This window comes from Chelon labrosus (genome assembly GCF_963514085.1).
Source record: "Chelon labrosus genome assembly, chromosome: 8".
NCBI lineage: Eukaryota > Metazoa > Chordata > Actinopteri > Mugiliformes > Mugilidae > Chelon > Chelon labrosus.
Window position 1 is genome coordinate 14976368 of NC_140358.1, and position 27722 is coordinate 15004089.

The following is a 27722-nucleotide window of genomic DNA, read 5'->3' on the forward strand; positions in this document are numbered from 1 at the left end:
CCTCTCTTTCTTCCTTTTCCTCCCACCTTCCCCCAAGAGAGAGAGGTCATTACTAGATCCCCCTTAGGTTCTTCATAATCAAATATTTGACCTAATGAAGGGATTTAATTACTGGTTGCCCAGCACTGGAGGTGTCAGATTACTGCTTCTCCTTTTCATTTTCTCTGCAATTTATCACTATCCTGACAGCAAGGTGTGTGTGCATGTGCAACTCTGTGTGTGTGTGAGGTGCATGAGTGTGTGTGTGTGTGTGAAAATATTCTCTGAAGCAGCATAGTGAAGGAGCAAGTGTGGACCTGTGTACAAATTTGTAGTTAGTTGGCCACTTGAGACGTAAAGCAGATTGGTTTGTTGGAAAAGGCTGCTAAACTATGCTAATGCTCATATGTTTTCTGCAGTACAGTCGCACTTTACATTCTTTCTGGGAAGTGTTGTTCCTGCCACTAAGTTGAAAAGGTCAAGCAACCCAGATGTCTTCATGTTAATACACAATCGCAACAATGTGTATAAATTAGATCAAAAGATGTCATGCTCACATGTGTGAAAGAGAAGCAGAGTGTTTGTTAAGGCAGATTTCTGATGATTCTGTGTCTGTTTGTGTGGCTCCCAATCTGCACAGTGACGGTGGACAGATGCAACATGTAGATGTGCGTCTGCAAAGCGCTGGGTGTGTGTGGTAAAATACAAAATTAATGGCAGTAGAAGGGTTATTTCCAGGTGAAGCGTAGCAAGCGTACTGCACCGTAAGTGCTCGCCATGATTTATTGTCATATATACACACAGTTTATCAAGAGATTAGATAATTAGGTAATTTGCAGTTAATGTGAAGCTAATGTGTCTAGATCATTGATTTATCCAAGTTTTATGATTTTGACAAGATTGCAAGAAGATACTTGGCGGGCGTTGCTTGACATGAGGCGTTTGTCATCCAGGACAGCTGCTACTAACCGTGCTTAAATGCTGTTTACTATTGAAAATGAGTAATTCTTCTTACTTACTGGGTTACACGACAGACAAATGTCTTTGAGTCATAAAGTCTATACTGAGGATCTTACAAAACTCAGACGAGCTTAGGCTGAAACATGCTGTCTGGGCTGAATGTAAACAAGTAGGCATGGCAATGTTTGGAGACCTTTTGCATGCCTGTTTATTATATACTTACATGAGTTTTAATCATAGTATTTAAGTTGTTTTAAGATGTGCAGTTTTAATTTGGGAGGAGTGCTCTGCTGTCTTAATAAAAGCCCATAATTATGATGCGATCCCAACTATTAAGATACTTTATACACTATATAAAATGTCTGCACATAAAATAAGTGCGTGTGTTTTGTTTCAGTCCGTCTTTAAATCACACAGATATTGGTTCAGCAACAACCAGCAGCAGCCTGTGCAGTTTATATGCAGGAAAACTAAACATAATGCTGTTGTGACATGGTATTCTATGGACAAAAGTATGTAAGATTAAATAAGTAAAAGCGAATAAATCTAATTTATGGTAAACGGTTGACTTTAAATCTAAGTTTGCTAGCTAAGGCTTATAAAGTTTAGCTAGTTCACGTTACGTCTGGAGTCTTTTCCTCCGGCTTTTGACCAGTTCTCTTAAAATAATTTTAAATCTCTATTGTCTAAAAACATCAAGAGCATAAACATCTGTTTTTATTAGTGAACAACACAAACAGCTTCATGTGCTACGTGAGTTGTCCGAGCCGTTTTCTCCGTCAGGTTAAATTCTGTGCAGTGTGGAGGGAGTATTTCCGATTCGTTATGAGACCATGACGGAGTAAATTAGACCCTGGCGGGCCGCCATGGTGTTGACATTGCATGGGAGACCCTGGGTGTGAATAAAAAGATGAAGTTTCCAAAGTTATCAACATCAACCCACCCAAGCACAGAAGCAAGAGAGCAAACTAAAACGGAGTTAGAAATAATTCTGTTAAAAAATGCACATCTGACATTTTCCTTATTCTGTCATCCTCTCTCTCCAGGTGTCTTTTAATTTCTGCGTTTAATTAATCATCCCATCATTATCCATGTGTGTATTTCCACAAAGGCCGAAAATACTCGACGATCTCTTAATATACACAATTTCAGACACAACACAATTTGCACACCTATTACATTAGCAATATAAAAGCAAATCTTCACCCAGAGGTTATGTATTTTAAAGCACATGTACAGTGCACTGCAGTTCATGCAGAGTAATGATTTATGCACATTTATATAGTGTATTTAGTATATACAAATTTAAGTACAATAACGCAGTATAAGTCTTCTAATGTGGGGATAGACTGTATATTTTTTCATCCATTCCTTCCAAATAAAAGTGCTTAGCTTTGGATTGAACCAAATACTGGAGGCTTTGTTTAAGTAAGAATCTTAATGGATCAACCCTGCAATTTTTATCCATGTACTTTGAAGGTGAAATATAATTTGGTGAGGCTTCTATCCACTAAGTCATCTATATTTAGATGACTTAGTGGATAGACATGGTAAGAAGGAGACGAGCTCCAGATCGCTCGGATCGCTCTAGAGTGAACCACCCTTTAAAACCATAATTCCAGTCATGCTGACAGTCTTTGTACAGATGCACATTACATTTATCAATTATTCTTATACCCTGAACCTTTTTGTTTATGTACAGTAGACTGCTTTATTTATTTTAAGTGAGGATTTTCTTTGTAACTTGTTTTAAAATTGCAACCCATGTACTGTATGTTCTGTTTGTGTGAATACAACTAGTGAGAATGTAGCCCCGGGGGTGGCACCTCTTGGAATAGTGCAGCTGTTGGATGCAACACTGTTTTTGTAACAGTTGGCAAGAAAAAAAGAAAAGCACTAAATCTTGCCACAGATTAGTTTTTCTTCGTTGCAGCAAGAGCCAGGCAATACATCCTGTTGAAAAAGGGCCCAGAGAATAAGTTATTACATGATGAAAAACTTGAGTGAGTTCTCACCCATTCATGTGCTGCAGATAAGGTGTGTGGTAAGCAGCAGACAAAGAGGGAGAAGAGATATGAGTGAGTCAAGTTACGCTCTACTTCTTGACAACACACAGTCATTTTTCCACTCTCCACGCTCCGTTCCAGCCTCCACTATCTCCACCATCCACATCCAGCCCCCGAGGCCTGATCCTGTTCCGTCTCTCCGATCTCCATCCTGACCCAGAGAGGGTTAAATAAGTGTGAGGGAGTTTGAGGGAATGTGGCAGTTTTCCCAGCATCGTTCCCTTTCTCAGGCCTGTTCTCTGGAATTATTAGGCTAATTCAAGCTAATGAGGGAGGTCATGTAGAGTGCTGGATGTGTGCCTACATTGTGTGTCTGTGTGTGTGTGTGACATAAATGGCTGAAATCACTAAACTGCAAAACCACACATATACCCTGACCTACTGACCTCGCGTTACCATGGCAACCGCCAGTGGTTAAACACTGAGTGTACAGATGTTGTACTAATTTATGGAACACTTGTGTGTGTGTAACTACGCACTTGCATGTGCGGACCCGTGCGACCCATTCAAAACGGTTACACAGCTGATGCTGGTGACTACGAAGACCTCTCTGTATTTGTGCTGCTGTTCTCTGCGTCTAAATAGTTTTCCTTTCAAAGAGGCCAGTTTCATTTGAAAGCAATAGCATTACCACTGCGCTTTCCTTGACACGTCTTGAAGCATCTCCCCCACACATACTGCACACAGATCCTAGCTGATAGATGTACGGGGTGCTTTTCAAAAGGTAGACATCTTTGCTGCGCGTGCTGTGCCATGCTCTCTGGTGTCGTGCCTGCTGTGCAAAGACGTTGCTGCTGCTATTCACTGGGTGGCCTTCGGTTAGGTTTTTGGCACAAAGACGAGTTGACCTCCATTGGGCTTGTGGGTTTGTGTGAGTTTGTGCGCTTGATAACTTGGAGACATCTGGCGAACGGTTGAGCAGAAATGCAGTAAAGCGTCATTTATATTTGAAAGTATCTATATGAGTTACTCGGCACCTTGGCCACACCTCACCCCTAACAGTAGTATAATAGTCATAAGTCTTTTCTCTGTTTGCTCAGCCGTAGTAACATTTACTCGCAGCTCTAGCAGAGGAACAAACAACATGCCGCCACAGTTGAAGCGCATGTCTGCTGTGTTAGTTTCACTTGGCCTCTCTGCTAGAAAGATAGCTGCTGTCTGATGGAACGCGCATCACCAAATCGTACGCAGATCACCTCAGACACCCAGCTCATAAAACCGTGCTTGCAAGGATTTTCATATTATTTCAACAGCAGACCTAGGCGAGAAACCTAACAGGCTTGTACACGAGTGGAAATCTTTGCTTTAGGTTAAGAAAGCTTATAGTCAAACAGTCTGTCCTCTTGAATTCGTATCTGTTTAATTGTGCTCTCAGTCTGCCCCACCTCTTCCTTCTTCAATCTTTGTTGCGATATGACAACACCTTCCTCTTTTGCTGCTGCCATAATTACTAGTCCCACTACAGGTATTTGTTACTTGAATGTAAATACATGCTATTTTGGGGCTCTGTTGCGGATGCTTTAGTTCTTCTTGGAAGTGCAGCCTCTGTGATGCAGTTGCAACCGTTAAACTGTCGAGCAATACAGCTGCTGTGTTGGTACTTGTTGCCAGGAATTAAGTAACATAGATTGAAAGAAAAACAGATATGACAGTCTAGTATTATATATCACAACAGCTCCATATGGAAAACTCTCTTTAAAGAATTGTACATTTCCGTAGCACAAACATCAGGTTTTAACAAGTGGTGGTAACAACACAAATAGCTTCACATGCTACATGAGCAGTATGTGTCGTTTTCTCTGGGGGGAGGGGAGCGAGGTAATGAAGTTATCAGGAGCAATAGAAAAAAAAAACAATGCAAGCACAACATTGTTTGAGACATGCAAAAATATTTCCTATTCTTTGCGAGACCATAGCGGAGTAAATTAGATCCTGGCAGGCCGGCATAGTATTAACATTGTATGGGGAGCACTGCCTCTCACTACTTGCAACGTTGGTCATAATGCCCAAATGCACCTGGAGATATGTAAATTATATGCAGTAAATAGTGTCAAATATCAAATTTATTTCATCTGACCACATATATCACCATATCTTCCCGTTATAAAGTAAAGTCAGTGCAGCTTTCTTGTCTCACGTAATACCTTATTTAAACTGGCCTTTGTGGGTAATTTATAGCCACAGCATCACATTGTTTGCTGTGTAATCACATCTAAAATATAAATTATCCATCCCCATCAAGAAACCGCGGGTAATTAAAACTATCTTTGCAATATTTTCCATTTACTCATCAATCTGACGTGATGCGTGCTACGCTGACAGTAATGGGGTATTTCATCTTCTCATCTCGCTCAGTCTTTGATTCTATGTGTCTCTCTCATTCTCCTTCATGTTCTTGATAATCACTAGCACTTCATTTTGATCAGTGCAGCTGTCAGTTATCATACTGTATCAAGTAAGGCCCCTGGGTACAGCATCTTGTAATTTTAATTTGAGTTGTAGCCTGAGGTAAAAGAGAATACAGCGTTTACGTGGTAAGTTTTTAGAGCTGTTCATCTGCACATATTTGTGCCAAAACGCAGCTGTGACTTTTACTAACTCCTATAACACTCATTATTGTATTGTTTTTGTTTGGCCAGTTTACAGTTCACCGTGTGCAGGTACTGTTTGATTGTTCAGCCACATTTACTGTAGTCCTTTAGAGTAGTTTCCTCTCGTATTATTCCACAGTATACTTATTTCATTGCTTGCTTTAAACAGTTCTCACATTGACAAGTGTCTTTTGGTTGCCCCAAGTGTCATTTATCTCTGCACATTACACACCTCGAATGTTTAAAAAAGAGGACTGATAGATCTGTTTTCAAAGCCTGCAGACCTCAGAGGATCCTATCAACCTCCTCACTGTAAACACGCAGTCTGTTGACTTTGTCAGAGGGCTTAATAGTTCCATTTCCAAATGCTCCCTTTGGAACTCCGGGTCTGATTTTATCACTTCCCATTCCCTAGATTTATTTTTCTTCTTGAAACTCAAGTCCAATGTCCAGTGTTGAAATGTCCCTCGATGTAGCATGTTCTCAGGGTTATGTGCCTTTGAATCGGTAGCCGCCTGGTGGAGCGCACTTATCAAGCTGAAATAATTAGAATTCATCAATTCATCAATTAAAGGACTGTTAATATTTTGAATATGGGAAAATTAATCACGCATCAAGCAGAAATGCTTCAGATTTCAGCCTGTCAAATGCAAGCTTGGTGTCCTTGTAAGTTTTGTTCTATCAATTAAATTAACATCAAAGTATAAAAAGTGGTTCTTAAACATTTCGGTGTCCTAATTAAATGTTTGAAATACAAAACGCGTTTCGTCTGCGAGCAGGTGAGTTATGTGTGAGTGTATGTGTGACTGGTATGAAGTGTGTGTGCATGGATGTAAGACAGAAGGAAGAAAAAACATCACTATCATCTTTAATCTGGCTAATGACATAGAAAAATCTGGAATAAAGGGTGTTATAATACAATTGAGGATAAATTCCCACTTGCTAGTGCTCCATATTCTGTCTATTGTTTGGCAGCTGGATTCTCCTGTAGTTCACAGGAATCCAGCTTGTGTCTGACTCACAGTGTTTCGGACCAACCAGTGTCCAACATAAGAGAAGTTTTAGGCAGTTATAGCATGTTGTAGCTGTAACTGGTTAAAGTAAGCCGTTGAAAGGCCAATCTTCACCCATTTACCTGCCAAGTATATATTTTTTAAAGTGCCTTCACCTTTCTAAATAGTTTCCAAGGACGACGTCTCTGATGGTTCTTTGTAACAAACCATCTGGTACTTACTGATGCACTGAGACTTAAGCATAAATCTTGTGATGCCAGCTTGTCACAATAGACACCATTCTCGATTTGTTATAACACACTGGATCTTCTTTTTCGACAGTTTGAGAAGCTGTGAACAACATTAGCTACATACATTCTTGAGATTTTAACATGATCTTTCAAGCCTACTAGACGGGACTATTTGATGCTATAAAGGCAAAATTACTTTTTCAAACTACATTATAAAGCCTTTTTAATATAAGCAGTGACAAGAGGAATGAAAGCTCTTTAATGCCTGCCAAATACACACACACATACACAGATGACCCCATTGGCTGGTGACTTCCTGTCTCAGTATCCAGTCGCTTCTGCTGCAGCGCCAAGGGTGCCAGAGGCCTCTCCGTTGTGTTTGAAGTGCAACAAGCCATCTCTGTCCTCGTGCATGTCGCAGATGGGGAACCTGAGCTTGGCATCAGGAGAGAGAAGGGACATCCCAGTGAGATCAGTCACAGGGAACAGGAAAAGAGTACAAAAACATGGACACATAGGAAGGAAAAGTGCAAGGCACACACACAAAGAGCCTTGTTGTGATCTGAGAAGAGGGGAGAAAAAGGACTGAGAGACAGCCAAAATCCGTCTGAGCATCAGTGTCACTTCCTCTGAATCCCGTCTGTGTAGGTTCTATATTTCTGTCCTGACAGCTTAACAGAGTTGGTTTATGAACGTCTTGCCAAATCCTTGCAAACCCCGTTTTCTGTTTTCATTGTCATTTGTCTACATCTAATCCCTCTTGTATTTTCATTGTCTGTCTTTTTTGACGTAAACCCATGTTGGTACAGTGAGCATGCGCTGATATACACACCAACAGGGAGTCTAGTCTGTTAAATAGGTCTGTTTGCATATGAAGTGCAAAGTCTTTAGTGGCGATTAGATGCTGGTCTGAAGCTAATGATAACAAATTTACATTTTTTAGAACTTCCCTATCAAAAAAAAAGCAACTTAAATATCAGTTTAGGTTCCAGGAGGCTCCGACGGGCGTTTTATAGAACAAAAGATCAGAGAGTTAATGAGGAAAACAATCAGCAGACAAATCGATTATGAAAATAACTGGTGCTCTAGACAGATATGTAGAAAACCATTGCAGAAATTGGTTTATGTGAATTGTTGATTGTATTTGTTGTAAATTTTAAGTTGAATAACAAAGAATTTCCTCAAAATTGTTATATAGACATTACATAAACGCTTGTAAAACCCATTATTCACAGACAAACGGTACAGACAGGTTGTGTCTATACACACATAATAGGCACACTTAGGGAAACACACACCGCATACACACACACACACACGCACACACTGCATACACTGCATACACACCGTCAGACAGAGGAAAGATCAGAGATCAGATGTACACAGACGGTTCAGTGCAGGCGGTGCCGCTCACATCTCTATTGGCGTCTGGGCCAGAAGAGGAGACATCAGGTAATTAAAAAGAAAAGTGAGAGAAAGAACAGGAGAGGGGGGAGTGAGGGAGATGGGGAGTGTGGGAGGAAAGGAGGGAAAGAGGCCAGTAGGGAGATGGATAATGGACAACCTCATGCAGCTTCGTCTGAAAACATAACTTGTCATTAGCCGTGCCATCAGCAACCGCCGTGTTAAATCCTGGAGCTTCTGCCACAAAGACCGTCACTTAGGTGAGACGCAGAAAGTTCTCCTGGAGGGACATCTGCTTCTTTCGGTTGTCAACCCCATCAAACTTTGCATTTTGCTTTTGAACTTTTACCAAATATTAGATTCGCTAGTGTGCATGGATTTCTGTGCACGTCCGCGTGTGTGTGTGTGTGCATCTCTGTCCACTGGTTAAATATTAAACTGCGGCTGTCAGGCTTGCTCAGGAGGAACTTTGCTTCCAGCCATGTCCACCTCAGGCTCCCAGCAAACAAGAAAAGGAAGAGAAAAAAAAATGAGAGGGAAAAGGTGAGGAAGTTCAGTCTTTTAAGGCTGAAGGTAAAAACAAAAACACTTCTACAGAGAGGAGGTGAAAATTGCTCATGGAAGAAGACAAGTGACAGATTTCTCTCTCTCTCTCTCTCTCTCTCTCTCTCTCTCTCTCTCTCGCTCTGCATCCTCTGCTCCAGTCGTCTGTCCAGTCAGAGCCAGTGAGCAAGGAAAGGGGGGGCTGTCATTATGAAAATCCAGTATGTTTTCATTTTGTGTTTGTTTTCTGTTGTCATGGCAGCGGTAAGTGAAGTTAGCTTGTGTCAGGTGCCTGTTGGTTTGACCCCAGTCTTTGAAGCTGACAAGCGTTTGAAAAACACACTGAGGAGTTTGGATGGTTCACTTTCACACACCCACACAAGCTCATATACACGCACGGACACACACACACACACACACATTCAGATCGCAAGTACCAAGTATGGCAGGGGCAGGCTTGCATGAAACGTTGCTTTCAAAGTTGATTGTGGCTTGTCAGTCATCATATATAATCTAGTTATTTTAATCTGTGGATGGAATGAGCGTGGAGTGATGAGATGCAAAGAACATCACGTTCTAATCTCGACACTAAATTAAGACCATGCTCCAGAAGGTTTAGCAGAAAACAAAGCTAAATAAAGGTCTTTTGTATTTATGTGTAAGCACGGGATCAAGCTGAAGAGAAAGTAGGGTAGATAAGACACTACAAAAGCCAACAGGGACAAATAAGCTCGTCTCTGTACTTCTATAAACCGTTTCCTGTAAACAAACTGAAGCAAAGGTCCAACACTCTGGGGCAAAAGTAAAACAAAAAGTCGCAAATGCACATAATTCATGTGGTGCTATCCATTTGAACTGCATGGGCTGTTACCTCGGTGCGGTGAAGAGGTAGGAAAGTGGCCCAGCACTCTCTCTCTCTCTCTCTCTGCTCCTGGTGATTTGAAGTGAATGAGCCTCTCGTTCTGTAAGCCACGTAAATATTTCAGCAGTTCAGACGCCTGCGCTAAGCCTAGCCACAGCGCTAACATGTCATTGACCATTAGTGCTAACCTGCTGCTTCTGCTCTCTACTTTTTCCTCTCCTACTTTTGTTTTTCCTCTAACTTTATTATTCTTTTTTTAGCCAGTTGCCCTTTTACTCCATCTTTAGTGTGTGTCAGTTTAACGATTTCCTAAAGTAAGGGGTTTAACCGCAGATAAATCTGCAGGTGCGTGATGTTTATTCAGATGGTGAAAAATACTAAATAGAGAGGCATCATTCAGGGGTCTTCCATGCCAAACCTGTCTCCTAGGGTTCAAGAAACCTCACCGGACTTTGCCTGTTAGGTTTTATTTATTTGTTTATAGAGCAAATGTGCAGTCAGATCTGAAAGTATTTGAATAATAACTATATATAAGATGGATGAACCCTCTAGGATCTCCCCCATAGCATTCCTGAAGAGAAGTTCTGAAGCTTAGTGTGGTGGCTCTGGCCGTTGATATACACCGATCAGGCATAACATTATGACCACCTTCCTAATATTGTGCAGGTCTCACTTGTTCCTCCAGAACAGTTCACACGGGCCTGGGCCTTCTGAGGGTGTCCTGTGGTGTCTGGCAACAGAACGTAGTTAGTGGGGGCCTTTGGGTCCTGTGGGTTGAGGGGAGGGGCCTCTGTGGATCAGGCGTGTTCCAGTGCATCCCACAGATACTTCATCAGTTTGGGATCGAGTGAATTTTGAGGCCTGTTTTTTTGAGTTGTTCCTAAACCGTTTTTGTGTGTGTGCCTGTGTCAGGCTGCATCCTGCTGGGGATGACTGCTGCCGTCAAGGTGTGTCATTGCTATGGGACGGGGTCTAGGTGGGTGCTACATGTCTAAGTAACATCCACATGAATGCCAGGTCCAAAAGTTTTCCAGCAGAACATTGAATTTTCACAAGATGGTCAGTGTTATTTACCTCCCCTGTCAGTGGTTTTAATGTTGTGGCTGATAAATGTATTTCAAATAGCCTCAAGTGGCCTTCTGAGGAACTGCATGTTTTTTCAGCCTGTCTTTATTTTTCAGCCCAGGGCATTGGAGAAAATTTGCATGCAGTGACTGAAGTTAACTTTAATTTAAGTGGCTTAACAAACATACTGCGTTGGAGCCATTATTTACTCAGTCCCTCCATTTTCACCGGTTAAAAAGTAATTGGATGGTTGACTGATGAGCAGTTCAACGGTCGTGTGTTCCTTGTTATTGCATGACAAATTAAGGCGATAGTAATAATACTTTCTAGTGATTTACATTTGCTAATTGTTGATGAGAACTCTGAATATGCCTTTCTCTCTGCTTTCTTTATTAGTGATTAGTCAGTGTCTGGTTCAGATTTGAAGCTATTTTATTTTTCAATAACTTCATGAACCTTTTCTTTCTTTTTCTACACACACAAATAGAGCTATACACACTCCCACATAACACAGGGGATGGATCAATCAAAAGAACAACAAGCCCAGCCTGTCAACTCATGCACAGTCTGAGTCCAATCGATCCAGAGGCAGATCTTATTGGCGTACACTCTATTTGGACTCAAACACGCACACACAAGCACACACGCAGGCGCTCACACGGCTGAGTCTTATATTTTCTAGCGGCTTTAATAATAGCTGAAAATGTTATGGAAGTTAAAGAATAAACAGGCACCTGTTTTGTGTTTCACCTACCAATGATTTAGACTGAAATGAAGAGAATGTGGACTGTGACATATAATAGGAACATGTTGGGGACACCCTCACTCATTTTTTTTCCACAAATGCGAATAACCAATCTTAACCAAGTCATCCTTGCCAAAATTTCTGTGAATTTCTGTTGATTGGCAAAAATTTGGGGTGTTTTTTTATTTTTTTTTATTTTACATCCAAAGCTCCGTTCCTGTGGACTATGTGTTCTTTCTTTTTTGTGTCTCTGTCCACGTGTGGCCAAGGACTGATGAATGCAACTTTTGTGTGACGTGAGCTGCCACTGGTCCGAGTGAAAGATGGTGTTGTTGTGTGTATTCGGGACCCCCTCTGCTGCTTTGAGTGAGTGAAAAAGCGAGCGACTCCAGATTTGTTGTGGCAGTGCGACTGTAAAGCAAGTGAGCTTATTAAAGGAAGCAAACAGGAAGAGGGAGTGAGTGCATTATGGTGCTGAATTTTAAGTGATTCCTCACATTTCTCAGATGTTTTCGTTGTCTGTTGATAGTTCTGCCTATTCTGTGTTAATGGAGAAAACAACAAATGCTGATAAGGTAACAAAATGTCTTTACAGCCACCTCCTGCTATAATACGTGTCAGAATTCTGCAAAACTGAATTCTGACTAAACTCAGACTTTTTCCCCCTTCATGCCAACTTCAAATTGCAAATAGATGAAGTTGTTCTTGTTTAAGAACAAAGTTGTAGCGCCGCTGTGATGAATTATCGATGGTTTTGAATTCCCATCATGACTGTGCAGGTAGTTGGTGCAACAGTCCATCACGATGAGTGGCATCTGCAATGTTTGGCGTCCCTTGCAACTGCAGTGCAACCAGGTTGTTATTAAGGCAACTTTCTGACAACTTCTGTTGTTAGCAATTTAACACTTTCTCATATTTTATGTGTGTCACTCCCTCTCAGGATCAAACTCTGATTGTGAGGGTTTAGTTATATTTGCCCCGTCTATTTTAAAGTGAGGTCCAAGTCTGTCTGGTGTGTCTTAGCTAATTAAAGCTGAATTATTGATACTCTGGTGAATTATTCAGAGGGGACAATTAGATATAGAAACAATGGTAAACACAGGTACAGCTGCACGGCAGAAGAAGGGAGTGGAGAATTGAAATGGAGAGGGAGAAGAGGACAGCATGGCCTTTATTCCTCTGGCTCTTTGCCAGCCTTCTCCCTCTCTGTCCCTTCCCTCCTCCTGTTTCATTCCTTTTCCTCCATGCTTATATCTTTCCCAACACCCCCAGCCCAGTGTCTCTGTCCTTGACTCTGCTCTCTTAATCTCTCCGTTTCATCCTTTCTTCCTCCCCTCCTCCTGTCGCTCCTCACTTCCGTTCCACCATCACATCCTTCGCCACTCCCTTTCTACCTCTTCTTCCTCGCCTGTACCTGCTCTTTACTCCTCTTTTCAGTGCCGCACCCATTAGACTTCCCTTCTCCCTGTTGCTATGACATTAGCTAGCTGTAGCAGTGTCAGGCCAGTCTTGAGGGATGAGACTAAAGAGCTAAGTCTTGCTCTTTTCATTTAATTACTCCTCTCTCTCTCTCTCTCTCTCTTTCCCACCTCTCCTTCCCCCTCCAAGCCTTGTTCCCCTGTATATCACACCCCGCCTTCCACTCCCTCCCCCTCTTTTCTCTCTCATCCTTGTGCTTCTTTGTCTATTCCCCCTTTTCTACTTGACTCTACCTGTGTTCGTGTTCATGCATCCTCTCCCTCATGATCCGCCTGTCTGTCTGTCTGTCTTCAAAAAGAGGAGGAGGTGGAGACAGGGGGGATATAACATCACACCCACATCCTTTCTATGAAACTGTTGAGAGCATACGTGCTGCTACAGAACTCCACCCATTTGCCTCTGGCATTGGTCACTGTCTCCCTCTTTATATTTTTAAATAAATCCATCTATATAGAGGCTGGTTATTTAAAAAATTTTAGCTAATTTTTAGCGTGCACACATTCGCATTCACACTGTGGCCCTGCAAAGCCCGCCCGTCTGCCTCTGTGTTTTGGCCTAGGCTTGACCTTGATTACCACAGTGACGGTGAGGCACCTCATTAGTGCTGGACTGCAGGAAACAAGGTAATGAGGGAGCAGTATTGTCTTTAGGCACACAAATGCACATACATACACATGCGCGCACACACACAGATGCCAATGCACCGCTTTGTATTAGTGCTTGCATGCACCTGCTGACACCTGCGCTTATGCAAGATCTCATACATAAGCCTCATGTTCACACACACTCGCGCACACACACACACACACTCCTTCTGAGTACATCTCAGTCTCATGGCCCCCCACTCAGTTGTCTCGCCTCACCTTCTGTTTAGTGTTTTTTCTCTCCCACACACATTCTGCCTCTTCCCCTAGTCTCTGTCTTCCTCTCTCTGTTCTGCCCACCAGACAGACCTCGCAGACCTCGCTGCCCACTGAGTTCCTATGGACCTGGAACGCCGCAGTGTCGCCCTCTGGTGGTAGCACTCGCACCTCAGAGGCATATGACTTCTGTCTGCTATCTTTATGAAATGTCGTGTGTTCTGGTGTGACTCGGATTTTAGACGTGTCAACTTTGAGCAGTCTGGTTTCAAATCAGAAGTTTTCTCATCACATTTAACGTGATACGCTGCCTCAGATGTTACTGCTGATTATGCTGCTGTGTTGCACTGCGCGATGCACGATTACGTTTAAGTCCTTGAACGTCGATGAACACTGGAGCCAAACTCCTTTACGCCAATGTCTTCATGATGGCCATTTGTCATACTCCCTCCCTTGAACGGTCCAATCGAGACTTTGGGATTTGTTCACAATGAAGAAGTGTGTGACGCTGTGGTAAAGAAGAAAACGACACAGAAGGCTGGGTATGGAAGGTGGCGCCTCATTATTTTAAATGAAAGTGGCTCTGTGGCACAAGCACCGAAAGGAATTATCAAGCTTCCGATGTGAACTATGTGGATGTTCCGCTTGCTTCTGCAACATAGATCGAGAATAGTTGTGTCGTTCTCAGTTGAGCGGCTAGAGCGTGTAAAGTTACGCAAAATAATCTTGTTTGATAAAAGCAACCCTTTTTTTCCATTTACCATTTATTGGCGCAAATGATCTTTGGGCAAGTGTGCACCGCGTAGTGAACTTGAACACTACTCCTGCAGTACTTCGCCAGAATTTCCGTTTATCCAATCTAAAGTACCGTGCAAGGCTTAGCAAAAGCCCTTTTCGCAACTCTGTCATTTGTCAAAAATCTGTTGTTCCAAAACTTTGACGATTACAACTTGGCCAAGTGAATCTGACACCCCTGTGATATATGCTATGCAAGAGTGGAAACACTGGCACGTGGAGCCACGGCAGCTGAGGTCGGCGGGGTTTAGTGAATGGTGAATAATTCCCGTGTGACTTTGCACCAGATGTGCTTTCGCAAATCTAAATAAACTGAAATGTGATGTTGAGACTGGGTGGTGCAGTCGTTCGCAGAGCAAAGATGGCGCTGGGTCTGGATGCAAACCGGCTGGCCTCTCTGTGTGGAGTTTGCATGTTGTTCCTGTGTCTGCATGGGGGTCCCTATGGTGATGTAAGCTTTATGATGACAAAAAGCGTAGCCACTCCTTTCTGGGTGGTTTAGTGACCTCTGTACGGTGACACTGTTGGCCTCTTCCATATGCTTCCATGTCTAGTCAAGCATACACTGAGTGCTCTGGTCTGTGCACGAAAATAATCACTTAAATTCTGGTGTCGTTTCACTTGATAAAATGAATACAGTGTATAAACGATCCATTTTTAATGCAGCATGATTTGACAGACAATCCTGCAAGCAGAAAACTGGTTGGTGAGTGATGAATAAGACCACAGACGGCTAAATATGTTTTATGAATATTAAAGTGATTGCTCCGTTGCTTTGATTCCTTCAGCGTTATTAGCACTGCAACCATTTACTGGTAGCAACAAACCAAACTATGCAACAGACTGCGCTGTGTTGCACACACACAGAGAGTTGGGAGGAAGCTAAAGAGGCTATTGGGGAAACTAAAAAAAACACTTTTAAATCAAATCGGTTTTAGTTTCAGGTTCAATTCTGGGATTAATTCATCAAATGTGTGTTGTTGTTTTTTTTTGTTTAAAGCTGTGTTTGGAGATTGGCTGTAGTTCTGATACCTTTAACATTTAGTGGCAACCTCCTCGTGAGACCCCGCACATAGACACACACAGAGATGCATGCAGACTTATCATATATACAGTACATATTCACACACACACAGAAAGTGGTTCAGAGAAAGCTATACTGGGTTGCATACTTGGAATTTTTGGAGTGCTAGTTGGCTCTGTGTGGTTTTCTTCTGTTAAAAACTTAAAATATACTGTTGTTTGACATGTCTGTGATTGTTATATTGAGAAATTCAAAGTTTGCTGCTCTGATTACACTTTGATGGTGATCATATTTTTTCACTGGTGAGTCGAGTATATTTCCAGATGTCCAGATTGAGTCAGGGCCCACATGGGAAGGGAACATTTATAATAACATTTGTGTAAATGTGTGAGGCCCAGGACGTCTCACTTTTTTTTTTTTTTTTCCCCCTCGTCTGTTCCCCCACCGCCTCCCTTCTCTCTCCCCATGTATCCGAGAGGCTGATTAATTCTCACAATTTTCCAGCTTTGATCGCTCCCCTCAGAAGCAGTACAATTAGAGCTGTCGACACAGTGAGAGTGAGAGCTCTACCGATTCAAAGGTAGTTCTTCTCCCTCGCACGCTGCCTCACGCCCGTTCGCTTCCATTGAGTTTGACAGATTCCAGTGGAAGAGAGAGCTGGAAGAGCAGGAATACAAGAAGTGAGAGGAGAGGAGACAGAAGTGAATACGATAGATGAAAGAGGGAAGGACTGGTTAAGTAGAAAACCTGCCATGCTGAACTGATAAGTGTGCCGCAACATCTGCAGACTAAATGAAATAAATAGAAAATAAGCTAAATATAAACAAATAAAAACTATATATATGCATTTTTTGAAATGCTAATATAAGATGTTTACAAAGTGCTTTCCTATGATAAAATAGCAACTAGGATGATATAGCTACAATATATTATAAATGTGAGTTTCATAAATGTATTTCGTATCACATAAATATTAAGAAGACACGTCAGGATGTGTGAAGGCTAATGAATCCGATATATACTGTGGTTATATGACCTCTATTGTGTGTTTTGTAATGTCCTAGCCAGAGCTATGAATTTGTTCTGATTTATAATTTATAGGTGACCCAAAAAATTCTAGTTCAGACAGAAGCTGTAGCCCTTAACTAGTGTTGTTCGTTTTAAACCTGTGTCATATTAACCTTTGTTATGTTATGTAGAGCTAAGTAAGATAAAATAAATTGTGAAAAAACATTTATTTCTCCTTTGTTGGCCATGTTATATCCTTTTCCTTTCTTTTTCTACATATGAGACCAAACAAATTCCTGTAAATGATTTCTTTGACGGTATTGAAATTCCTTCAGTTTTTAATAGCTTATTCAAAGACAATAGTGCTTCACACAGATGCTTGGACTTTTTGGGGATCCTGTTTCTGTGACCTGTCATTTAGTAAATCCGTCCTAGTGGATGAGATGGTTCTGACTGTCTGAGCATGATCAATACCACAGAGTTTAAAGAATGAGAAGGAAATAAAGAAGGGTTAGTGGATGCAAAGGCGGCTTTGATTTTATTTGATTTTATTTGAACTAAACTCCAGGAGCTAAATAGTCACATGTTGATCTTAAACCACAATAGCACAGCAGGAAGCTGTCTGTACTTTTACCATCACTCACTGAGTAAATCCCAAAATCCAGTGAAAGGGAAATCGAGAAGGATTCAGCAGCGGACACACAGAGAGAGTCTCTTCTGCATTTTGTCTCATCATGGAAGCTTAGTTTTGTAGTTGTTCATCAAAATGTCATGTGTTTCTTGGTTGTTATGAAATCACCGGGCAAGTCAGCCCAGTGCTGTGATCTGCCCTGGTCTCGACAGACTTCGGCATTTGTGTGTTGTGAGGTTGTGTGTGTGCGCAAGCTCGCATCGCACGTGCATGCACACGCTTGTGTTTTGCCCGCATGTGGGGTCAAAAGGGTGGAGAGCAGACGGCAACTCCCAGTTACAGCAAACATTTGATTGGCTCGTGCTGCTGCCCCGACGCAGTCTGATTGGCTGCGCGGTGCAGCAGTCAGCGCAGCGAGCAGGTAGGGGTGGGTCTTCGCTCTGCTCTGTTGCTAGGTTACAGGTATATCCAATAGATGTGGAGATATAGAGATAGAGTAGAGATAAGGTTGAGGATGGGTGTGGATCTGAGTGTTGATCTGTGTGCGCAGATGTGTCGCTGTGTGCGGGTCTGTGCGTGATTCTCAGCACCGGGGGGGGGGGGGTGTCGATAGGTCAGGAGGGGGGAGTGAAGAGTGATACAAAGGAGGAGTGACAACGAGAGAGAGACAGAGAGACATAGGGCTTCCCTGAAAGTGGAATAAACAGGTTTATTGTGTTTTACTGCAAAGTCTTCCAAACAAACATCATTTATCCACATTCCAACAATCCAAACTGACAGCTTATCCAAACAACTGTAATGGGCCAAATATGGAGAGCTCTAACAATGCCTGGATTTTCTTGCCTTCTCGTTTCTTCCGCTTCAAAAAACAAATGACACGGGATTCTTCATTTTGGAAGGTTTGCCTAGCACCAAATGTCATGTTTTCCCACTGACCCTCCTCAAACTTTACAGGTGCAGTCGTGTAATTATTACCGGCCCGGCGGATCCCAGGCCTGTGGTTGATTTGTAATTTATTAAAGTGCTGTTGTATTAATCACAGGCCGCTCCAGACAACACCGCTCTGAGAACAGCTGTTCCGCTGCACTTAGATTGCAATCATAGAGCGGTCAGTCGCCGCTAATCGGGGTCATTTATCAATCTGGAAGACCACACACACAAATTTGAACACACTAAAATGCACACACACACGCACACACGCACACAATCGCGTACACACACTGATCGATGGCACGGCTGGGCCGGTAAGAAGGATTGATGGGTGCTCGGTTTCTGCTTTGTTCATGTGTGTGTGTGTGGGTGAGGGTGTGATGGCACGGGTGCAGGGAGGGCAAGGAGTGCACAAAGGCTAAAGATCTGTAAAGATTAACCTTCAGTCCAATAAAATGTGTCTCAGTTTTGTTCCTTCTAGATAAGTTGGACTGCACAGTTAATCGTATATTGCAATGTATCGCTCTTTAACTCAAGGTCCACTTGCTACATTAGCTTTAAATCACATTTCAGTCTTAGTGGTGTGTTAAGTCCTCTGCCAGCTTGTACAGACTCTAATCATACAAATTAATTTCAAAGTTGTAACCCTAGAAGTTCACTTACTGTTACAACTCACAGATATGTAATATTGGCTCATTTTACTGAATACACTAATACACAGGTATAATGTTTCAGTTTCATGTGTTTGATTGGGTTTCAGGATCCGCTGGTGTTTTGAGTCTCAGCCTATGAATACCAAAACCAAGCCACACGCTCTAATATTTCGTTGGACCGCCTTTAGCTTTGATTACAGCACACATTCGCTGTGGCATTGTTTCAATAAGCTTCTGCAATGTCACAATATTTACTTCCATCCAGTGTTGCATTCATTTTTCACCAAGATCTTGTATTGATGATGGGAGAGTCTGACCACTGTGCAAAGCCTTCTCCAGCACATCCCAAAGACTCTCAATGGGGTTAAGGTCTGGACTCTGTGGTGGCCAATCCATGTGTGAAAATGATGTCTCATGCTCCCTGAACCACTCTTTCACAATTTGAGCCCCATGAATCCTGTCATTGTCATCTTGGAATATGCCCGTGAACATCAGGGAAGAAAAAATCCATTGATGGAATAACCTGGTCATTCAGTATATTCAGGTAGTCAGCTGACCTCATTCTTTGGGCACATAATGTTGCTGAACCTAGACCTGACCAACTGCAGCAACCCCAGATCATAGCACTGCCCCCACAGGCTTGTACAGTAGACACTAGGCATGATGGGTGCATCACTTCATCTGCCTCTCCTCTTACCCTGATGCCCCACTCACTCTGCAACATCATTTATAGTCCTAAACTGATAAAGTTAATTCAAGTCCAGTTTTGCTGGTTTTCATCTCTATTTCCTAATTTACACTGGATATAATTAAGAGTCTTGTAGGTGTAAACAAACCTCAAGCCCTATAGGCATGCATTTCCTAAGAGACAGCCTTTGGTACAATGCTCCAGGGTTTGTTTGGAGTTCTGCACTTTCCTTAATGCTGTTTTTTATTTTTTTATTTTTTATTTTTTTGCGTCGTTGGGACTCTTGTAAATCATACACTCTCCACGCACCAGATTGGTTCAAGATTGGAGTGAACCTTCCTGCAAGGCTAGAGTATGTTTTACAGCCTCTGGCCCTCTGCGACAAACCTGACACCCTCTGCTGATATCTGAAAAGTAGATGCTTTTGATGACTCAATCTTGTAAGCATTTCCCTCACTTGCCCTGACTCATGTGCGCTGGTCAGGGTAGGAATATTTGGCTGTCTGGGAAGACTGAGAGAACAAAAGAAGGGTGAGACGGACAGTGGAGGGAGAGCGAGAAGGAGAGAGGGGGGAGGATGAAGAGTTTTTAGTGCTGAGATAATTGTGGAGTAAATGACGGTCGCTAATTTTTAAATTCTCTCCTAAAATTCTTTCCCCTTCTCTTTCTGACCTAAAATTCCTTTCATCCTTTTTACCTAACCAACCCCTTCTCCTTTCCCCTCCCAGTCTTTTTGTATAATTTTCTACTTTACCTGTTAATTTCTCTTTTAAATTGTCTAATTTTTACCTACCGCTTCCTGTCACCGTCACCTCTTCCCGGCTGGTTACCACATATTTCTCCTGCTTCAACTCCATCTCAGTCTGTCTCTGCCTCTCCTTTTTCTCTTCGTTGTACTGCTGATTCATAATCTCTGTTTGGATAGAAAACAGAGGGAGGGAGCTTCTGTCCTGATGAATAACAACAGGAATTAGGAGAGAGAGAGAGAGAGAGAGAGAGAGAGAGAGAAAGCGAGAACGGGACACTGAGGCAGGCCAAAGTGTCTGTCTGGCTGGTACTCGTGTCTCTCGCTCTATCTGCCAGACTGTCAGCAACAGTGTTTCTGTCTGTGTCGACGCTCTCACCCTGAACCAAAATTTCCACAGATCGTGCCGTCACGCTAACCAGGTTTGGCTTACTACTGCTATTCTTAGGTCCGTGCCATCCAGAGTCGGTTTAAATATTGTGGCCTGTGCTCTGCTGTCTTCTGTCTCTTTTCTTTTTCCAACACCTGGCTCTGCCTTCCCTCTCACAGACTTAGAGTGCCTTGACCACTTACTATTATGAGAGATGGAAAGAGACGGGGGTAAGGTAGGATGGGATCCTAATGGCACTGTGAGAAAACACTGAAGGGGATACAACGAGGAGGCTGGAAAAGATGAGAGCGGATTACTGCATATGGAAGTAAGAATATAAAAAAGAATATGAGGGCATGAACGGAAAACTATTTCATCGCCATTGGGAAGTTAGATTTGTAGGAGTAGAGTTGTGGGGGATTCACAGCACCTTTCCTGTTTACTCATTTCTTATCCTTTTCCTTTCACTGCTGCACTTTTACAGTTCCTTTTTTTTTTTCCTTTAGTGGTAGCAGATAGTTGTTTGTAGAGGCCTGAGTGGAGGGATAAAACCCAGTCTCTTTGAAAAGAAAGAGAGAGACAGAGTGAGTGTGTGTGTGTGTGTAGTTGGACTGACATACTGTGATCAAAAATGTAGGTCAAAGATAAGCAATTTGCAAATGAGGTGCAGAAAAAGGAACGAGAAATATGGGGTGACTGAGACAGGGCTGCCATGCATGTATGTGAGGTTGTGTAGGTAGGTGTGTGCTCACAGGTTTTTTTTTTCGGGTTTTTTTTGTGTGCGACCATTTTTAGAGACCACTCTATGTAATGAGATGAGCAGGGTGACGGGGATGAGCCTGCATCGCTAAGTCCTCTATGGCTTAAATCACGCTGGCATCTGGCTCTCACCACACACACAGACACAAACACACACAACGTGCCAGCGTGTGTGAGCACGTGTGCGCGCAAGCCAAGTAGAAAAAAAAAAAGTATGAGAAAGTTTAAGCACGACGCGGCCTCCCTCCCCCCGGTGTGTTTTATGAGATTACATGTGATAAATTTTGTTTGCTGTGTCGGATTTACTCTCCTCATCCCCCCTTCCACATCCCTGATTAACATAATTGGGCAATCGCCTCGCTCCTCACAACATTAAGCAAGTAATTTAATTCACTTAATGAATCTGTCTTAATACTTAATCTTAATTGGAGTTCTCTAACTCTTCCTGCTCCTGCCGCTCTCTACCTTTTATCCTGGAAGAGTGGAGCAGCAGACAGGAAAGGTTTGCCAAGGGTCATGAAGGTCTAATATGTTTAGTTTCACTGAAAGTTTTAAATAGCGTTGCTTTGTACCGCCGGCATCATTTTCATATAAATCTACGTTTTTGCCAGAACCGTGTTCATAATCCAAACACAACACTTGGCTTGCTTTGAGCTCGCTTCCTCTGAGCACAAAGGTATAATTTGCCGCTAATGCGATTAAACAAAACGCTATTAATATTCGCGGTGACGTGTCCTGTTAATCTCTCTCTCCGAAGCGTGTCTAATTTTTCGAATCAGCCTTACTATTGTACGAGGCTGATTCTCTCATGACTCAAAGGTTGGATGAATGGAGGGTTACACAGTGTGAGTGAGTCACTATCAAAGCTATATTTGTGTGTGGATGTGTGTTTGTGTGACTGTGTCTGCCCTGCCTGCCTGTGGATGCATGTGTGCAACGGCGTGTCAAGTTAGCCAGCAGTAGCCGGGTTATGAATCAGATCAAACGCGCACAACCACATATAGTGACACCAGATCAAACGTACACATACACAGGGCTTGTGCTGGACTGAGCTGAAGGGCCCCGACCCGGTGTGACTTTGATCCTCGCCACAACATCCGCTCTTCCACTCCAACGCTGCTTTTGTGCTACTTGTAAGTCTCACGTGCCCCTCAGGACACTTACCCTGGACTCGAGTTACTCCTTTTAGATCTTCAAATAGAGCTCAGTGTGGTTTCAAACACAGTGGATCTTCCAGTTGTAACTGGACACGCAGTGTTTAGGATTCGGATTTGGAGCCTGCTGATGGGCTTCAGGTCTCAGAAGGAGGGTTGTGGTTAGCGTCACCATCTCAATGGCCATGAGACTAATAATAACCCAATATACTGTATATGCCAAGCTGTGAACATAAATGGTTGTATTGTTTAAGTATTAGCCAGATATGAATGTGTGGTGCCAGGGGTGCCAATGTTTGTGTCTCTTTTCTTGTTCTTGGTGAAGAATTAGCAGCGTTCCTTCTTGAAAGGGATGTTTACCCAAGGAAGTGGGTACGTCGATTGAAATTGGACTTGTAATAGATCTGACAGCTGGCCAGTAAAGGCCAGTTCGTGCTTTTCGCATGTCTGCAAGGGTCTGTGATGCAAATTATGTCATCTGTCAAATTCCTCAAGGGCCAACACAAAGTCATCCATGTGCGCCCAAAATTTGTGATTGCACACTGCCAGCACGCTAACTGCACATGCAACAGAACACAAGCTATGTTGAGGAGGGATTGTGAAGACATCGTCTGCCGTCATCCACGCCTTTATAATTAATTGTTAAATATGTCTTAATTCTGCAGTATTCTGTGCTACGTCCATCCGTTATGCTTGGGACAGGAAGACAGCAAACTCCAGCTCCAGGATATTCCATAATGTTTGGCATCCCTCATGATTAATCATCGATTCTGTGATACAACCTAAAGTTTAACTAGCGGTTGTTCTTAGCTGAGAAGATCCTATAGCTAAAAATGCACAAAGTCAGTGCCAGAAACATCTACAGGAGCCCTGTATGTTCTTCTGTGAACAATGATCTTCACAATAATGCAACAAATAACCTGTCCATGTAGCAGATTAACACAAATAAGTACTTTAACAGTGTAGTGTGAGTGAAATTGCTTGATAGATCATAGAAATCCATATGAGGTAGACGCTCTGTCCTAACCTTCTCATCCAGATGTGCATCGCCGCTTCCCGTGTGTGATCTAAAATATAGACCATAAAGGTTTTAAGATGATGATAAAATGCTGAGAGTGATTGTGTTAGCTTTAAGTGTCTCTTGAGGGGAGGGAAGCTAATAAGCGAAATTTTAACACATCAAACCTAATAAAACGTCTTCAGGCTCATCACCCAAAGGAGCACAATGAATTTACTGTAATAAGAGAGCAGCAGCTAGCAAGGCAGCTTAGGCTACAGCAATCCCTGAACAAGCAAGAGCACTAAGAGGGTGATAATGCAAAAACTATAGCAATTACTGAAGGAATGGCAGAAATTCATCACAGTTGGTGAACAACCACTTGGCAGAAAACACAAGATGCTAAAGATCATTGATTTTGCAGAATAACAAATGCAAAAAAGACGGTATCTGTGTTTTGGGTATTATGTAATTCCAGAGGAACACAGATATTAACAGACGGTGCACTTTGAACTCATACAGCTTTCAAGTTTCTTCCAGAAATGATCAGTTTTACTCTTCATCCAATTGATAAAACTTGCACAAACGTCAAATCACATAGGAATCATGCACTCACTGCAAAAATCAACAGAATGTCAGTCAAGGATATACTTCCATAAATGTGTTGCAGAGTTGTTTATAACGTGCTTTTAGAGTTAATTATTAAAAGTAATCCATGCGGTTTGTGTCAAAGAGGTGTGAACAGGAAGTTCTCATTGCCAAAGCTCCTTGATTTTCCATTTAAAAAGAAGGGAAGGGAGAGAAAGAATTAGACTAAGAAGATTACTTGTACAGGGGCATGCACATAATTCTTTGTCTAATTTAAAATCACTACTTATGATCGTTGCTTCCTTTTTCCCACTAAAATTGATGAACAAATTGCTGCTGAAGCCATCAGAACAGATGATATCTAATATGAAACAACATGGAATTCAACCCTGTCTCAGAACAACCCCTCATCTGTTGCACATGAGTCTGATTTCCCCTCACTTGTTCTGGACATTACATTTGGACAATCCTCCCTGTAATCCTCTTGACTGGGACTTAGATGTGTCTGTTTTAAAGGAGATGATGACAATCCTTGTCTGGAAGTCAGTAGACTCTTTATTCACATCACTTTTTTTTAATGGACGTGTTCACTTCTTCAGCTTCCTTGCACCTCCCCTCCTCTCTAACCCTCCACCCCCACTATACTGGCTCTGATCGATCCAACCATGTCTCCAAGTCGCACATGTCATCTTTTTTTTTTCGTGAACACAGCTCTCCTCTCTCCACTGCTTGGTATTCTGGAGTGGGAATGCATGCACCATCGCATATCCATCAGGTCCAATCAGAATGCTGCACCATGGCTCGGGAAAAGAGAGGGATGAAAAGAGAGAGAGAGAGGGAGGAGGGAAAAAAAGAGGGGAGGGCAGGTCAGTGGCTTGTCGACATCCTTCTGGGACCAAAGCCTCTGAGTGGCAGGGAGAAAGAGAGAGGCGGATGGGAGGAGAAGAAGAGTAAATCAAGAGCCAGAGCCCCTTTTGATTTCTGAGGGACCACTTTTGTTATCATTTCCTTTCAAATCAGCCTCTCTGAGGTATTCAAGGAGCAAACAGAGACTCATTCTCCATTTCCTGCAGAGCCTCAATGAGTAGTATGCACACTTGTATCCTCAAAAGCATAAACTTTACAATTTGTTGCATTTTGTCGGCCTGTACTCTAGTATAAATGATAGATTTAACAATTGAAAAGCATTCTCTTTGGATGGCACCTCATAGAGTTTACCCATGAGAAAGATGAAAAAAATAATACTATAGTATACAGTAGAGACAGTATATATTATATCTATTTTCTTCCCAGCTTGACACATTGCAGCTTAAGCAAATGCATTGCTAGCTGGAAAATATTCATCACGGAAGGAATCACAAGCAAAGTGATAACAGTCTGCATAAATACACACACTGTAAATACACAAGCAAAGAATACAGTGAAATTTCCTGGGGGCTTGAAGAAAGCACTGAGTAAATATACTAGTAAAGTTTATTTTAGTTTTAATATTAAGACTCTTTAACGTTAAAGATATCAAAGTTCCTTGCCTGGACCTTATGTCTGGCATGAAATACGATCGTTTACTCACCCATGTAACTGTTGTGTAATTCGTATTCCTTCGGGAGATAATTAGATCAGCGTATATCCATACAGTGGGAGTGACTGGGGCACCGAAACGCAACGAAACTCGTTCATTTCACCAATATTTTGTTATTGTGCGGTAGTGCTATTCCCCGTTGAGTCCGGAGTTAGCTGTTATCATCATGTCTTCTGAACTGGATGATGTCATCTCTGAGCACCGTGCACACCCGCGATGGCCGGCTTGTTTACCTGTAATTTGCTACTGCTATGGTTTGTCCACAACCTCAGAGTTGGAAAAATATTCAGCCATGTTGCAAAAAAAACTGTAGGTCAGTCTACAGACCCCGGATGACGATAACGGCGAACTCCGGACTTAACGGGGAATAGCACTAGCGTACGATAAGGAAATATTGGTGAAATTAACAAGTTTCACGGCAGATAATGCGTTATTTAGAGGCTGCTTTTCGGTGCCCCAGTCACTCCCACTATATGGATATACGCTGATCTAATTATCTCCCGAAGGAATACGAATTACACAAAAGTTATATGGGTGAGTAAACGACCGTATTTTATGCCAGAAATAAGGTCCAGGTTGTAAAAAACAGTAGTTCCCCTTTAACTCTGCTTTGGTTTCCATAAACCAAAAATGTATTTTAATGCAGCCCTTTCAGTGTGATCTACATGTTCTCACAGGTATAACAGTTCGGTATAGTTAGTCAGACACTGGTAGTCATTGTGCGATTTCTGACTCCTCTGACTTTCAGCTGCAGAGTACTATACGCACAGCTTTTCATCACACATTCTTCTCTAATGCATACTACATTTTTTTTATTATGGGCTCACTTTCTTCTCTTCAGCTTGCTCATCATCTCCTCCTTCTCCTGTCAGAGCGGAGGAAAAGGCAGACAAGCAAGTGCTGATCGTATCGATGTTTTCCCTTTTCTTCATTTATCACTCTCTTTCCTTTGCTCTCTCCCTCTCAGAAGTGTCTCCATCCTCTCTGTGTGTTCTCCCCCATGGCTTTCCTCTACAGCAGTACGTTGCCTTGGTAATTACTAGTTGCCTTAAACAGACAGATGGAATAAGAGAGAGTGACGGGCAATTTTCCCAGCGTATGTGCACGCAACTCCTTTTTGCGTGTTTTCTGTATGCACGCTTCTCCTCTTCTCTCTTCCCCCTCCCTCTCTTTCTCACGCGCTTCCTGTGAGTTTGCGTCCAGCTGATGTGTGCGTCTGTGTGTGTGTGTGTGTGTGTGTGTGTGTGTGTGTGTGTGTGTGTGTGAGGTGGACGTGGGGAATTACCTGACAGGATGTGTTAGTCAAGGATGGAAGTGGGACAGCCTCATCTCCTGCTCTTGTGTTGGCCATTTTAGATGCCAGGTGTCACTCTGGACTTCTATGAGGCCTCAGGAGAGATCTCCCCCTCTCTCTCTCTCTGTCTCTTTTATTTTTTTTTCCTCCAAGCATGCCCCAAACGCAGTAGTGGAGTAAAGTAAATAGTTATTTCTTTCTCCAAAATATAAGGGAGGTAAAGGATGGAAGGACAAGAGAGTGAAAGGCAAACATGGGAGGAGGGTTTTCTACGAGACTTTGGACTGACACGCATTAGCATAATGTCAGAGTTCACCTATGCATATTCATGTCTTCCAATTAATGTTTCTCTTTCAGGCTGGTATGATCCGGACAGAGCAAGAGGAGTTTTTTATCGAGCCGGTGGAGAGGGGCGATGGAGTGATAGAAAGGGAGGAGGAGGAGGGAGGAGGAGGAAGGACACACATCGTCTATCGCTCTTCAGCCGTTAAGAAAATGCCCATCAGCAGCGCAGCGGCAGATTACCACTCCAGAGGTTAGTCTGTGGTTCCCATTGTGCTTTAGTGGAAGCTCTTCACGCACACTTCAGCACTGTACTTTCATGTCTTTTTTTGTCTTTTCTTTTTGTAACTGGCCACATGTGGAAATGATTGAATAACACTGACATCATTAATAAGTCCCAGACAATTCACCCTAAATATTAAAGCTAT

The 27722-nt window shown here is 42.5% G+C and overlaps 1 protein-coding gene across 1 annotated transcript in view; it reads left to right on the forward strand.

The window, feature by feature from the left end:
- The window catches only part of LOC311491480 (uncharacterized protein), a 107018-nt gene that overhangs the window by 20602 nt on the left and 58694 nt on the right, over positions 1–27722 (forward strand). Inside the window, exon 3 of the mRNA XM_084549408.1 lies at positions 27370–27547. Coding sequence (XP_084405534.1) covers positions 27370–27547 — 178 coding nt within the window. The remainder of the gene's footprint in view (positions 1–27369; positions 27548–27722) is intronic.